This window comes from Herpailurus yagouaroundi, unplaced genomic scaffold (genome assembly GCF_014898765.1).
Source record: "Herpailurus yagouaroundi ecotype Mexico unplaced genomic scaffold, PumYag 141, whole genome shotgun sequence".
NCBI lineage: Eukaryota > Metazoa > Chordata > Mammalia > Carnivora > Felidae > Herpailurus > Herpailurus yagouaroundi.
In genome coordinates this window covers 54,594,212-54,609,663 of record NW_024412396.1, presented here as the reverse complement: position 1 = coordinate 54,609,663, position 15,452 = coordinate 54,594,212, and the positions used below count along the sequence as shown (strand labels likewise).

The following is a 15,452-nucleotide window of genomic DNA, read 5'->3' as shown; positions in this document are numbered from 1 at the left end:
ATGCATCAGTACTCCTGTATCCCTTGGGTAAATTCCTAGCAGTGCTATTGCTGGGTCATAGGGTAGGTCTATTTTTAATTTTCTGAGGAACCTCCACACTGCTTTCCAGAGTGGCTGCACCAATTTGCATTCCCACCAACAGTGCAAGAGGGTTCCCGTTTCCCCACATCCTCGCCAGCATTTGTTCATTTTGGCCACTCTGACTGGCGTGAGGTGATATCTGAGTGTGTAAAGAGATAAAAAACATGGAGTGTTTTTAGAGATAAAAAACATGGAGAGTCCTCAACATTCAGGCCATCAACTCTATCCTCAGAAGTGCTTCAGGAGAAGACAGATTCCTTTGCCCTCGCCCCCAAAAGATACTTCTATTTATACACCTGAAAATGATGCTTTTATAACCACCTCTCAAGAACAGTCCTGTTGAGATCCCAAAACCTCTGCCAAGTGAAGTGATATTAGCAGAGAACCTTCTCAGAATAAAAGTGCCTGATTCAGAGGTGTAGTGCAAGAGATACATAACATGGTGACTGCTTCAGAGGAGTGTGCCCACTCCCAGTAGGTGGGCCACGAAAGAACCCGAGGGCCTTGCTGAGCAGCCACTAGCTGCGGAGTGTGGCAAGATGGGACTGCATGGCCTCCAGGGCCTCTTCTTCCTTCTCATCTTCTGATGCAGCCATCGCTCCTGAAGGTCTGGGCTCCGGAAAGGCATCAGTCACTTTACTAGGTGCTTTGCCCAAGGCACCTGTTGTGATTTCAAACAGAATTTTGTCAATTTCCATTTCTGCTGCTTTTTCCATTTCTTCCTGATCATCCATGCTTTCAAAAGTATCTTCTAACATTTCTTCTATGACACCAGCCTTCATCATCTCTTTGGATAGCTCCCTCATGGTGTCCTGGATTTCTGGGATCTTCACAAGACTCTGCATGGCCTTCATCACTTCTTTGCTCTTCTGCAGGGAACCAGCCACTCGCAAAACCACCAGCTGGTTCTTCATCCCTATGAGCACGGAGTTCACATGAGCATTGGAAGCATAGAGCTTGCTCACAGCAAGCTAATTTTTATGAGCTATGTATGCATTTGCCCATTCTTAATTACAATTAAGAGAAAAATGAGGACTTGTTCAATCTGTAAGTCTTCTTATTCATGAACATCACTGTTTACTTGTATAAAACATTTAAAAGTTATTCCTGTTTCAGGCCTCTGTCTGATGAGGGAGCATAAGGCAAGCTGACACCTTCCAAACCTCCCCCCCCATCATCCCCAGGTGGGATATGTGTGATATTCCTTAGGCACTCCTGGCTGCCCAAGGATAAAGGAAAGGAAAAAACAAATAACTGATAGAGATCACGGTTCTGCAGGATATGAGTCTCCATCACTTTACCAATGTCTTAGTAAATTACAAAAAAAAAAAAAAAAAATCTTATCAATAACCTAATCTCCAGAAACCTACAGATTCTGTTTCCTGGAGCCCCAACATTACCCTCCCCTTCATAGTGATGTGGGGAGCAAAAGCAAGAAGAAAATAGCAAATAAAATTAAATTTCTTTGTAACCTGCAGCCCATTGACAAATACTTGAGGCAGGCTGAAATATAATTATCTCTCCAGGAACTCCCTACTGTCTTAATGTTAATGCCTTACTAGAGGGGGAAAAAACAGCCTTAGCTTGACAATAGCTAGACTTCCCACATCCTGTGAGTCTTCTTTAGCATATGAAAGTCCTTTTGGAAACTTCGCCTTTTCTTTACCTCCCCCAACTCCCAAGTATATAATATCACCCTCATAATCCAGGGGCAGGTCTTTCTGCCCACAGGTCCTGTCCCTGTGCTTTAAAAAAAAAAAAAAAAAAAAAAAAATCACTTTTTTGTACCAAAGATGTCGCAAGAATTCTTTCTTGGCCGTCAGCTCCGGACCCCTACTACCACTCCAAAACCGCATAATGTTTAAAGAAAACTGCCACCAATTTTGTGTTGCTAGTATCAAAGTGCTTCAAAAACTACCAAAGTAGCAGTTGTAATGGGCTGGGGTTTAGGATACTTTGTTGGACTCATCTCATGTACATCTTCTAGTCTGACTCAAATCAGCAGCCTTTCAATAGGGCATGGAATCCAGCTTTCCAAAGAGCCACTGAAGGGCCAAAGGTCAAAACTGAAAGTGTGGGTGGGAATGGGGTGGGGAGGGCAATTCTGATCAGTGGGAAACAGGAAGTGGAGGGAGTATGCAAACTCCTTCTTATGAACTGCCCTAAAGCATGGTTCTGCCTGTTTCTCCTTTTCCTCATTCTCACATCAGCAAGTAACCTCCGGCTCAGACTGTTTACTGGGAAACCCAGGATAGGATGGCTGTTGGCTAAAAGTATCTGTTAACTAGCCCATTAAGCATTCATTTTAATCCAGGATAATTTTGTGAACCTCCTGTATTTAAAGCACTAGTTTAGTAATTATAAGTGAGGCAAAGCTGAACAGAACTCAGTCTTTGACTTTGGGCACTAATATTCTAGAAGAGAAGATAGAAAAATTGCATAGGCAGCATAGCTCCAGGGGATTCAGAAGAGTGACTTTCTAGGTCTAGCTCTGCCAGTCACTGGCTGACATTTACTTCTGAGCAAGACATTTATTCTCTTTGGGCCTCTGTTCTCTTAGCTGTAAAATACAAGGTTGTGTTAGATAACCCCAAAAGTCCTCTCCACATCTAAAATCCTTTGCTTTTATAAATTTAGTCTAGGAGAAGGATTACTCCAATCAGTTCTGTATGATAGGTGTGTTCTCTGAATCCAAGTGCTGTGGGAACCAGAACTTTAGAGACTTGGGAAGCTTTTATGAAGAAGGAGGTATATGAGCTTGGTGGATTTGTAGGATTTTGATGGGCAGGTAGGGGACAGATGGGCATTTTAAGCATGAGGAAAAACATACTCAAAGGAATATAAAGGGAAAGTATATGTCTCATGCAGGAAGAGCAATGAATAGTTCAGTCTGGTTGAAGGGGTAGATGGGTGTCTACATTTAAGAGACTGGTAAAGTAGAAAATGGAAGATCCAAGCTATTGCATTAAGTTTGAGCTTTACCATGTATTCTTTGACTTAGCATGTGTATAGAACACTTACTATGCTCCAGGCAGTGAATGAGGTGCTGAGAACACAGAAATCAATAAGATGCAGTGCCCTCAACAGGCCTGTGAGCAGTGGGCAAAGGAGTGAAACTAGTGTGCAAAATCCTGTAACATAAGTAAAACTTAAATACAGAGAATGAAAGTGTCGAACATCTCAGAGGTATAATAACAATAGACAGGTAGAGAGGGAGTCAAGGGTGATAGGACAAGAGGAAAGAGAGAAGGATGAGCATTTTCTTTGATAAGAAAATGAATTTGTTTTGACGTTGAATTTGAGGCCCTTCCAGACAATCACATAGAAATGTGTAAATAGTAGAAGAATATTGGTTTGTGACTAGCTTGAAATGTTGGAACAAGAGATTGAGATATGTGTTTATTTTCTAAGTAACTCATAGGTCTGAGAGGGATTGTCAAAGAAGAAAATATAGACAGAAAAAAAGACCAAAGGGAACACCTTAGGGAATGCCCATGTTTAGGAGTTAGAAGAAGTAAGTGGCATGAACCAAGAAGAGTTAAGACTATCAGAAATGGTGGGCAATCAGCATAAAGGATGTCAAGGGAAGAAAGAATTTCAAGAAAGATTGGGGGGGGGGGGTTGGACAAGATCAAAGGCTCCCCAAGCTTGATGGACCAGCTGCATTAAAATCAATTGAAACATGTATTAAAACTATGTAATTTGTGTCTTGATGGATCTTCAAGAAACTACTAACAGTAGCTGCCTTGGAGGGAACCTAAGGACTACAAAGCATGAGTAAACTGTATGAACTGATATCCTAGCCCTCCAAGTCAACTACAAAATTACATCACTGTCCCTTCCTTGGTTCATGGCTATGGCTGTATGAATTGTCCCATATGAGCAGCTAAAGTTAGAAGACAAAAGCCAGAGCTTGGTTAGTGGATCATTTGGTTTGGTATATAGATGTTGGTTAAGTATATCCACCCAAAATGGACATGAGCTGTACATGGAGGGGGCCTTGAAAGACAGCAGCAAGGGAAAATCTTCCCAATGGGTAGATTTCATGGAAAAATAAGAATATATATGCAATCAAGAGCAAAAGGATTGGCCAGCCGGTCAGAACCTGGGAAGAGAAAAGGTAGATTGTAAGAAAAAATGTCTGGGCCAGATGCATGAGTATGAATATATGGGTGTTGGCATAAAATGTGAAGATCTTTGTATCAGATATTGACCACCAGTAAGCAGTCACCAGAGAATAACCATTGAGTAACTAAGGCAAAATGACTTGATCAGTTAAAAATACCTAGTCTTTGTCACTGGCCACCCCAGAACTAGCACCACTGGCACATTAACAGAGTGGAGACCACATGTTAATAGCATGGGCCCCCAATAAGCAAGGCTGATTTCTTTCCACCATTGAAAGTCCAACCAGTTAGCAAGCGAGCTCAATGTGGCACTATTTCTTGAGGGTACAACACGGTTGCAGATTGATCACAGTGAGGCCTTTCTTCCTGGAAGGACCAGTGGTATGTCACAGTGGTTACACGTATTCTTGGTAACTATTCACCTTTCCTGCCTCTACAGCCTCAGCCAAGCACCGCTATCTGGAAGATTTTAAAGTATCTGATCCAGGTATACAATCTCGTACAACACAGCATCTGACCATGAGACCTATTTCACAGAAAAAGAGATAGGGAGGTAAGCTCGTGGTCATGGGATCCACTGGTCATATCAAGTACCACATAACCCAGGAGTAATTGGTTTTACAAAGCAATGGAATAGCCTGCCAAAGGCATAACTTGTTGGCAATACTCTGCCATGGTGTGGTATCATCATAGCAAATCACAAATTTCTATTTGGATGTTGTGTCCCATTAGGAAGAATGTGTGGGTCTTGAAATCAAGGGGCAAAAGCAGGAGTGGCCTCAGTTGCCTTTATACCCAATGACCCACTTAGGAATTTTGTGTTTCCAATCCCCATAATTCTAGGCTCTGCAGGAAACTATAAGCTATGATTTTCACCTGGGAGTTTTGGACTTTTTATGTGCAGGGATCAGTAGACTAAAGGAGGAGTTAATATTTTGGTAGGAGTAACTGATCCTGATCAGTGCGAAGAGGTAAGTCTGATGTGACCCAATGACGGTAGGGAGGAATATATGTATATATGTGGAATTCATTTAATCCACTTGAACATGCCTTAGCACTTGCTCAAGTATAACTAAAATGAACAATTCCAGCAACTCCTGCCTGAAAGGAGTATAGTTACCATGGGTTCAGACCCCTCAGGAATAAGAGCTTGGATTATACCAGCAGATAAGTCATCGAGGCCAGCAGAGGTTAAAGGTGAGTATGAGGGGAATTTAGAATGGGCAGTGGAGAGAAACGGAAGCACCAGTTGTGGTCCTGACATCAACTGCAGCAACAGGGCTGTAGTTCATCCCCATAACCTGTCGTCTAAATTTCCCGCAGGAAGACGGATCCACTGAAATCCTGGATGCTCTGTTTTCCAAATGTGTATGAGGAAGTTGATCACATCACAAGGGTTGCAACAAGCATGGAGGTGAGCACTCTATTCAAGACGCACTTCCATTGAATCTGTAGGTTGCTTTGGGTAGTACGGACATTTTAACAATGTTGATTCTTTCGATCCATGAACATGGAATATCTATCCTTTTGTTTGTGTCATTTTCAATTTCTTTCATCAATGTTTTACAATTTTCAGAGTTCAGGTCCTTTACCTCCTTGGTTAAGTTTACTTCTAGGTATTTTATTCTTTTTAGCATAATTGTAAATGGAATTGTTTTCTTAATTTCTCTTTCTGCTACTTCATTATTAGTACATAGAAATGTTACCAATTTCTGGATATTAACTTTGTAGCCTACAACGTTACTTAATTCAAGAACTATACTCAAATTAATATATATATATATATACACACACACATATATATATTAAAAAAGAACTCACTTGCTGTTAAGAGGGAAGGAGTGCAGCTAGCACTCCTAATTGGCTCATATCTCAGTATCTGCCCCCCTTGTGCAACAGTAGCGCTCCCTTACGTGCTGATCAGAGATGCACTTTGTGGCACCAGGCAGTCAAAGAGTGTGATGTGGGGAAACAGCGGGAAGTGATCATCACTACAAAAGCTACCATTGGTTCAATCCAGAAAAGGATCTAAAAATGTCCACTGGATTTTGCAGCAAAGGTTGTTAGTGACTTTGGCAAGAGCCTTTTCAACTGAGTAATGGGAGCAGAAGCCAGATTGCAGTAAGTTAAAGAATGAATGGAAGTAAAAACGTCAAAAGAACAACTTGAGAAAAGTCTTTTTTTTTTTAATTTTTTTTTTCAACGTTTATTTATTTTTGGGACTGAGAGAGACAGAGCATGAACGGGGGAGGGGCAGAGAGAGAGGGAGGCACAGAATCGGAAACAGGCTCCAGGCTCTGAGCCATCAGCCCAGAGCCCGACGCGGGGCTCGAACTCACGGACCGCGAGATCGTGACCTGGCTGAAGTCGGACGCTTAACCGACTGCGCCACCCAGGCGCCCCGAGAAAAGTCTTAATGAATGTTCAGCTGCAAAGGGAAGGAGGCAGCTAGGGAAGCAGCAGTGGCGGATGGACTGAGATGTGAGAACTATGGCGGGATTTTGTTTTAGTAGAAAGAGACTGGAGTGTGTTTAGATAACGGTGGGAAGAATATGGGAGAGGAGACGGGAAAGGTCAAATTAGGGTGAGGAGAGCAGGGAGCATGGATGCAGGTGGACGATAGTCTGCTTGCATTGTTAGAAGGGTAGAGGGGAAAGGATGGGTGTAGATGCTTTTAAATTGCTTTATTTTGTTGTTTTGTTTGTTTTTACAGTCTCATTCTTTTAAAAATCCCTGCATGATAAATCTGTGTTTCTCAAAATATCTGATAAAGCATCACCCCCTCTCGCATATTCTTTTTCTGCTGAATGAGAAAGCTCCCTGAATAAAAAAGATCACCTTGTACACTTGAACAATTACTTCCCTGGTCTTCACAACGGTTCTCCGAAGTAGGACAGAACCATCCTATGGTTTCATTTAACAGATACAAAGATAAGAACACAGAAGGATGAAAAAGTACCTTGCTAAAATGTTCACCAGTAATTTCCTTATTCAGTGGGAAACTTCCATCCTGTACTCTTCACGATGACTTCTCTCATTCAAGAGATTTCCCCTCCCTCTTGCTATTGAAAATGAAGATACTGGATATAATGTGAAAAGAAAGAGTAGCCCCTCCAAGCCACTGAGTTTTTTGATCCTGAGATATATACTTTCTATAAAGTAAGTTTCTTATGAGTAAAAGGAGTTCTTCATAAGTACATTAAAACTTCTATTGTCACACAGAACTGAAGCAGACAGAACCTTAATAGAGTGTTTCATGCTTCATAGCACACATTTCAGAGCTTCTGGCTTTGTTGTTTTAGATTCCAGGGATTCGGGATGGTTGTGAAATGAGAACTTGGTTATGCTACGTAAGAAGGCCAGCCAAGCATTAAATAGGGGCATCTGGAGAGTCTGGAAACCCTAATAGGCTTGTCAGCCAAATTCTGCCATAGAACAGTTAGATTCTTACAGATTTATGGGCCCTAATAGGACAGAGAACTCCCATTCATGGTTAGAATTTCAGTCACTTTACCCTTTACCCTAACAGTAACTCCCCAGGGACAAATATCTCTGGAAGAAGATAAGCAATCTTATAAATACTTAAAATGTGCTTTTTGCACAGTGGACAAGTGTTTGGTCTTAATAAAGCCACACGAGGGGCGCCTGGGTGGCGCAGTCGGTTAAGCTTCCGACTTCAGCCAGGTCACGATCTCGCGGTCCGTGAGTTCCAGCCCCGCGTCAGGCTCTGGGCTGATGGCTCAGAGCCTGGAGCCTGCTTCTGATTCTGTGTCTCCCTCTCTCTCTGCCCCTCGCCATTCATGCTCTGTCTCTCTCTGTCCCAAAAATAAATAAACGTTGAAAAAAAAAATTAAAAAAAAAAAAATAAAGCCACACGATCCTCAAGCCCAACAGCTGCTGAATGGTCCCTGTGTGGAAGCATGCCCTCTCCAAATCAAATATAATACTCACGCTGAGGGTTAAATCAGACCAGCTCTCACAGGCTCTCATGCCCACTACTGCATTAGTGATAACAGTTAACTTCGATCAGGCTTTATTCTGGTTTACTAGGTATTTCACATACACACTCATAGCATTACCTCACATGATCCTCATGACTACTCCATGATGTGGGCATAACAGATCTTACTAGTTTGTTCATCCTGTGAGTTGAGCAAATAGATTCTTCCACACAGTGAGTTGGTGGAGAGCTAGGATTTGACTACACGTCTTCTGTCTCCAAGTTCCAGAGTGGGGAGGGAAGAAACAGCTGAGAAGTAAGCTCCAGTAAACCTAAGGGAAATAATAATCTACTTCTTTCATTTAACCTTTTTTTATTCTTAGCAAATTTCCTTTATTGGCATATTGGTTACATTTTTTTAATGTTTATTTATTTTTGAGAGAAAGAGAGTGAGGGGGGAGGGGCAGAGAGAGAGGGACAGGGATCTGAAGCAGGCTCCACACTGATAGCAGAGAGCTGAAGCGGGGCTGTAACCCACAAACTGCAAGATCACCACCAGAGCCAAAGTTGTACGCTCATCCAACTGAGCCACCCAGGCACCCCTATTGGTTAAATTTTTAAATGGAGATATAAGATAGAGAAGCCAATATTATTTTTTTTGGTGTTTATTTATTTTGAGTCGGCGGGGGGGGGGGGGGGGGGGAGTGAGAGAGAGAGAATCCCAAGCAGGCTCTGCACTGACAGGGCTCAATCTCACAAATTGTGGGATCAGGACCTGAGTCAAAATCAAGAGTCAGATACTTAACCCACTGAGCCACCCAGGCACCCCCAATATTATTATAATAAATACCATTACAAATGGGACATTGTTTAAGTTCTGCACCTTGCCTATAACACAGAAAAACCCTCTGCATAAGTATTGGCTCTTAAAAGGGTATAAGTTACAGATAATGGCTCATGCATTGCTATTAAGTCACTTCTTTCTAGAAGTGTTGACTAAGATTCCATGGGATCCAGAAGGCATAAGCGCATGGTGTTGCTCAGCCCGCTGGTTAGAAACACTCTCCTTCACCAAACAGGTACTCTCAAAACCTTTTGATGTGGGAAAGTAGTTTTGTAGCTCTAAGCCTTCGAGAATAACTATGAACATTTTTGGCATTCTAATGATCATCTCTAAGGTGTAAGGCATTGAGACATGGAGTGGGACTGCTCTCTACACTAGGGTGTTAGAAATGAACCTGGCTGAAAAGTCCTGAAATTACATAAAGCTTGGCCTGTTTACACCTGTTTTCCTATCAGGCCACTTGTCTGATGGCCCACACTCTTTCCCTGCAGTGTGGTTGAAATGTAAAAACATTATGCTAAGTTAAAGAAGCCAGGCACAAAGGTCACATGTTGTATGATTGCATTTATATAAAATGTCCAGAATAGGTAAATCCATGGAGACAGAAATCAGATTAGTGGTTGCCAGGGGGTATGAGGAGAAGGAGAATGGGGAGTGACTGGTTAATCAGTAGGGATCTCCTTTAGAGATGATGAAATTAGTTTGGAACTAGAGGTGATGGTTGTACAACACTGTGCATGTACTAAATACCAGTGAATGGCACATTATATGAATTTCATGTCAATTGGGGAAGGGGAGGGAAGGGAAGAAACACAAGGGAAGGGAAGAGACCAGATTTAGGAAGATAGCTACTATAGAAAGAGGGCCTTGGATTTGAAGCTAGAGGACCTGAGTTTGAATGCTCTTTCATTTACTGGCTGTGAGATAAAAGATAAGAGAGACCACATTTCTGGGTCTCAGATTTCCTCATCTAAAGTAGAGTCAAACAGAGCTGTTGTGAGTCCCAAGTGAGATACCATATGTGAAAACACATAGCATGGGGCTGGACACAGAGTTGACACAGTATGTAATTAAACAAACAAAAAAATAACAATGGCAACAGATTTTTTAAGGCAGTGCACAAAACACATTTAATTCATATTATAGCTCAAGCAGTTATTATGTAATAGAATAACAGATTAATAATTCATAAGAGATAACCATTATGGCAATTTTCAGTAATCCAAATGCTCTAAAGAACTAGATGCTTTTGTAATTATAGCTCAGAGTTTATTTTTCTGGCATCAAGGCATTAACCTAAATCTAAAAATTAATGTTATGGCAAATTCTTCACTCTAGTTCTGTGTTTACACTACATCAAAAGTAACAATTTCTTAAATTTATGATGCACATTTTTAAAAGAAAAACCTTAATATCTCTGAAACCAGAAATCCACTGGTTGAAAGGGAGGCTGGATCCCTCGAAGGAAATTTTCTCAGTGTCCCTTCAGAGGTGACTTTCAACAACCAGGTGGGTAGGATGACTCATTCTATGGATGTCAACTGCAGTGCTGGTAGAGTGGGCGTGAATGAAATGGTCATGGTGGCAGGGATGGAAGCCAAGCACAGGTTCGTTTTCATCAAATCCAGTAAAGATACTGCCTCTTTGAATAACCAAAAATACCAGTAGTAGAACCCTACACTGCACCCTTGATAAGGCAAATTTCCTCCAAAAGAACAGCTAGCCAATTGGTGGTAGTTTGATTACACTGGACCCTTTCTACTTGTCAAAAGTAGTAATTCATTTTAAAGAGAATTGTGACTTTGGCTTTGAGTCTGCCTTCCCTGACCTCACTGCCTCCACTAGGGTCACTATTCGAAGGCTTATAGCTTGCCTGATCTACCAGTATGAGGTCCTACAGAGTTCTGCAAGAACCAACTTGTTGCACAACACTACAACAGCACAACACTCAACCAAGAGACCCATTTCATGGGAGAGAAGGTACAGTAAAGGGCACATGACCATCATATCCACTAGTCTGACTATGTCTTTAATCATGCAGAAGCAGATTGCCTAGCAGAATAGTGAAATGACCCATTAAAGGATCAGCTAAGGTTCCAACTTGGGACAAAGCCTGAACGGTTGGGGATCCACCTCAGTGAAGTGTACATGCTGAACCAATAGCCAATATATGCCAGTACCCATGTAGCTAGAATACATGGGTATGAGGACCTAGAGGTGTTGGTAGGATTGACCCTTCTCACCATCACAGTGACCTACATTCAGAATTTGAACTGCCTGTCTCTGTTCCTGCCAGAGGTCCTAGTTTTTGGGTGTAAAGACTACTTCCTCCAAGTAAGGGCCTTATGCTATAATGATCACCTGGTTATTTGGGCTCATGATACCAGTAGATGAATGGGCAAACGTAGGAGTTTCTCTCCTGATAGGAATAAAAGAACCATGAGAAGCTATGGTTGCTGCTTTACATCAGCAGCAGTGAGGAATATGTCTAGAACCCAGGGATTTATCTGGGACATGTCTTGGTTCTTCTGTGACCAGTGATAATGGTGAAATAGGGCAAATATAGCTAAGGGTTTAAAACCCTTGGAGTTGAAAGTCTGGGTCCTTCTTCTAGGCAACCACAGGCCAAAGTCTGGGCAGTGCTGAGAGAAATCTAAAATCAGAGTTGAGGAGAGATATGACTATTAATTACAACCTTGGGATCAGCCACAATAGAGGAGACTTTTGCTTATTTCACAAGCCCTCCTGCATTATGTCTTTGCAAAGATTGCATTTTGAAGGGAGCTCTGTGGCAGATTGGAGTTGTATCCCCCTCTATCTCAGAAAAGACATAAGGTCATTTTATTTTTACAAAACAGAAGGTCCCATATTTTGGTATGAGAGCCAGACATAATTAAAAGCTTGGGAAGGGGAGCCTGGGTGGCTCAGTCGATTGGTTGGTTGGTTTTGGCTCAGGTCATGATTTCATGGTTCATGAGTTTGAACGATGCATATGGCTCTGTGCTGACACTGTGGAGCCTGCTTAGGATCCTCTCTCCCTTTCTCTCTACTCCTTCTGACTCACACTGTCTCTGTCTCTCAAAATAAATAAATAAACTTAAAAAAAAAAAAAAAGAGGTCCTCCTGGGTGGCCCAGTCGGTTGGGTGTCTGACTTCGGCTCAGGTCATGATCTCGCAGTTTGTGAGTTTGAGCCCCGTGTCAGGCTCTGTGCTAATAGCTTAGAGCCTGAAGCCTGCTTCAGATTCTGTGTCCCCCTCTCTCTCTGCCCCTCCCCTGCTAATACTCTTTCTCTGTCTCTCAATAATAAATAAACGCAAAAAAAAAAAAAAAAAAAAAAGAAAAAGAAAGAAAGAAAGGAAGCAAGCTTGGCAAGATCTGAGTGGTTCATAGGGCGAATTGCATTAAAGACCTCTTAATACATCACTTGAGATCCTCTCAGCCCTACCTGTCCTATTCTAGCCATGCCACAGCCTTCCACCCTGGGGCATTTCTGTAAACATCTAGCACTCCATCATTATCCATGCACAAGAAACCTGGAAGGCTGGTGGAGATAACACCCCAATCTACAAGGTGGGGGCAGGGGGATAAGAACTCATGGATAAAAGTTTCTCTTTCCTCCCTCCTAGAGCAAGGGTCCGAGATGCATAGCATTCTCAGGTGGCCATATGGGATCAACAACAACTTGCCTCTAGTAGCAGCAAACTGTCCTTGCCTCCTTTCTTCATGTCACCAACTCACCCTTCTGCTCCTTGGAATCACACTCCCCAGTGATAATTCTCCACAGGCTCTGCTTTCTGGAGAATCCAGGCTAAGACATTACCGACTCCTTTCTTTCACTCAGACTCCACACACTCTGTGAGGAAATCCTGTTGACTTTACCTTCATCATAAATTCAGGACTCAACCATTTCCCTGGTATTAAGCCAGTTGGAGCCATGGTCATTTCTCACTTGATTAACAAATATAGTAGCCTGGGTGCTCCTAGGAAAATGTAAATCAGTTTATGCAATTTTGGGGGTGGAGCTCAACATCCTTAATAGCTATTTATCTCATTCAGAAAAAAAATATACATGTATGTATTTGTATGCATTTATATTATTTTATACTTAAGGTATATATTTATATTTACATATTTTTAGTGTCTTATAATGACCTACAAGGTACAACGTGCTCTGTCCCCCATAACTCCTCTGATCTCATTTCCTGCAACCATCTCTGCTTCAGGCACATCTTTCTGCTTGTCACTTACAAACATACTATGCAAGTTCCTCCCATGTCCCCCCCTGACTCTGGGTCTTTCCATTTATTCAGAATTTTCTCCCCCCCCCAGCCCCAGATATCAGCCTGGCTTAGTTTTGGGGGCTCCTTCAGGTCTTTACTCAAATGTCACTTTGTCAGTGAGGCCTTCTCTCACCACTTAAAATGCAACCCCCAGCCTTCCTTCTCCCTGTCCCTCCCTTTATTTTTCTCCATTATACTCATCACCATCTGACATACTATGTGTGTTACTTACTAATATTTTTGGCTATTTCCCCCCTGCTAGAATGTATGATCAAGGAGGTCATTTATTATATCTTTCCATATCTAGAGTAGTACTTGCAAATATTAAGTAATCAATAAATATTTGTTAAAAAGACAAAAAGAAGAAAGGAAGGAAGAAACACTAACCACAATAAAATGCCACCTATCTAGAGTAAGACTTCCTATCATCTCAAACTTTGGACCATGGCTATGTACCCAAAAATAACTGGAAAGGGTGTTGAGAGAGAAACAGAGCAGCCACAAAGCTCACTAAAGACTGTCACAGGAGAGCCCCTCATTTGTGCCCTCTCTTGAGATCATTTATTTATCGTCATGTACAGATCCTTTCCCTAAAGTTAGCCTTCTAGTTTCCCAGCTCATAAAAAGATTGAAATAACAAAATATAAAGTGACAGTAGCTGGCAATAAGAAAAGACAATTTCAGTCCCTCTCTGGAGTTGAGTAATTATGATAATACTCGGGTGTGGGTAAAATTAAGCTAATGCCTGCAAAAATGTTAGCCAAGAGCTTCATGTATCATATAAATAGAGAGATCATGTTTTTGAAAGAAAAACTGGGACGCAGGGAGCTCTTTCCAGGTGCAAAAGGGGTGTGGAAAGTTTAGCTAAAATGATGAGAAAATATTTGAATTTCTGGAATGTTCTGATGGCAAGATATTTTAAATAGGGCTGTACCAGAAAAAGCCAGGGCAGATTTACATGTCAATACATGTAAGAGAACACTTATAAGATGCTTTAAAAATCACAAGGGTCTGCTTTGTAATTCTAAGAAAAGGATTTGCTCTGAAATTTTCTGACATCCTATATATTCTTAAGGGTTCATACAAAAATGAAGAAAGTAAGGAGAGTCTGACATCAAAATGGAACACTGTAAAATCTAATTTGTAGCTCCGAACAAATGGAACCATTTTTACTCATACTCTAAATTTCCTTCAACTATATCTTAATTGCTGTAATAAAAGGCAAAAGAATAATTAAGCAAGCAGATTCAGTGAGAATGGAAACAGGAGAGGTAGAAAGGATTTAATGTCAGATATAAGGCATTAGACACTTATAAAATCTGTTTTTAAACAGTGACTTGAAGAATAGCCACACTTAGTGAACTTCTGTGAGAAGAGCCTATTCAAAGGATGAGCTAAGTGTGAGGCATTAAAAAATAATCATAGCAATATAGTCAGGAGAAAAAAAATCACACTCAAAGGTCAAGAAGTTTTTGCTTATTTTTTAAATATATGTTTTAGCGTTCTTTGTAATGCAATAAAAAGATTAAGTCATGGTTAATAGCAAATGTATACTGTCACACACAAAAAAGCCAAGTTATTCCAGAATATAATTTCTTAACTTTTTTGGGTGGGGGTTCAAGGACACCTTTAATAATCTGAGGTAAGTTATAGTTTCTCTCAGTCGTACCCTGATGTACAAATTTTCATTTAATCACAGATTTCCAGGAGGATACACATGGGATCCTAGGAAGCCCATGAATCTCTGGTTAATAAACCTTCATCTCTAAGGTAATAATTAACATACTTTGTACCATAAGAAAACATTAAAGTAATCAAATAGTTGGATCAATTAAAATTAATGATTTCTCAGTTCTGGAAGGGGGAAAAAACTATTCCAATTAATTGATAAATCCAAATACAATCCACGCATTTAACAACATATGGTAAGTTTTTATGAATTAGTTTTCTCTGTCCACTGCTTCATCAGAGCCAATAGAAGAAAACACTCCAGGATAGCCAGGGTTTGTTCACACAGGTGAAACAGTTAGACATTCTGGATCCAGGCGTCTGAGAATAGGACTGAATGGGCTTGGCCTCTGCAGAGCAGGTCTGGCTGTTGAGGCTGGCTTCTTAAGCACACACAGCACTGCCTCCTAAAGTACTTTACTGGCCTCTTTCAGTGACTGCCATTCTGTAC

The 15,452-nt window shown here is 41.2% G+C and overlaps 2 protein-coding genes across 6 annotated transcripts in view; both read right to left on the bottom strand.

Moving 5' to 3' along the window:
• The window catches only part of TSHR (thyroid stimulating hormone receptor), a 159,506-nt gene that overhangs the window by 133,712 nt on the left and 10,342 nt on the right, over positions 1 to 15,452 (bottom strand). The window lies entirely within an intron of this gene.
• LOC121032136 (charged multivesicular body protein 3-like) lies at positions 479 to 1,058 on the bottom strand. The gene has a single exon (XM_040477918.1). It carries the CDS (start codon positions 993 to 995, stop codon positions 600 to 602), a length of 396 nt encoding a protein of 131 aa, XP_040333852.1. The 5' UTR covers positions 996 to 1,058; the 3' UTR covers positions 479 to 599.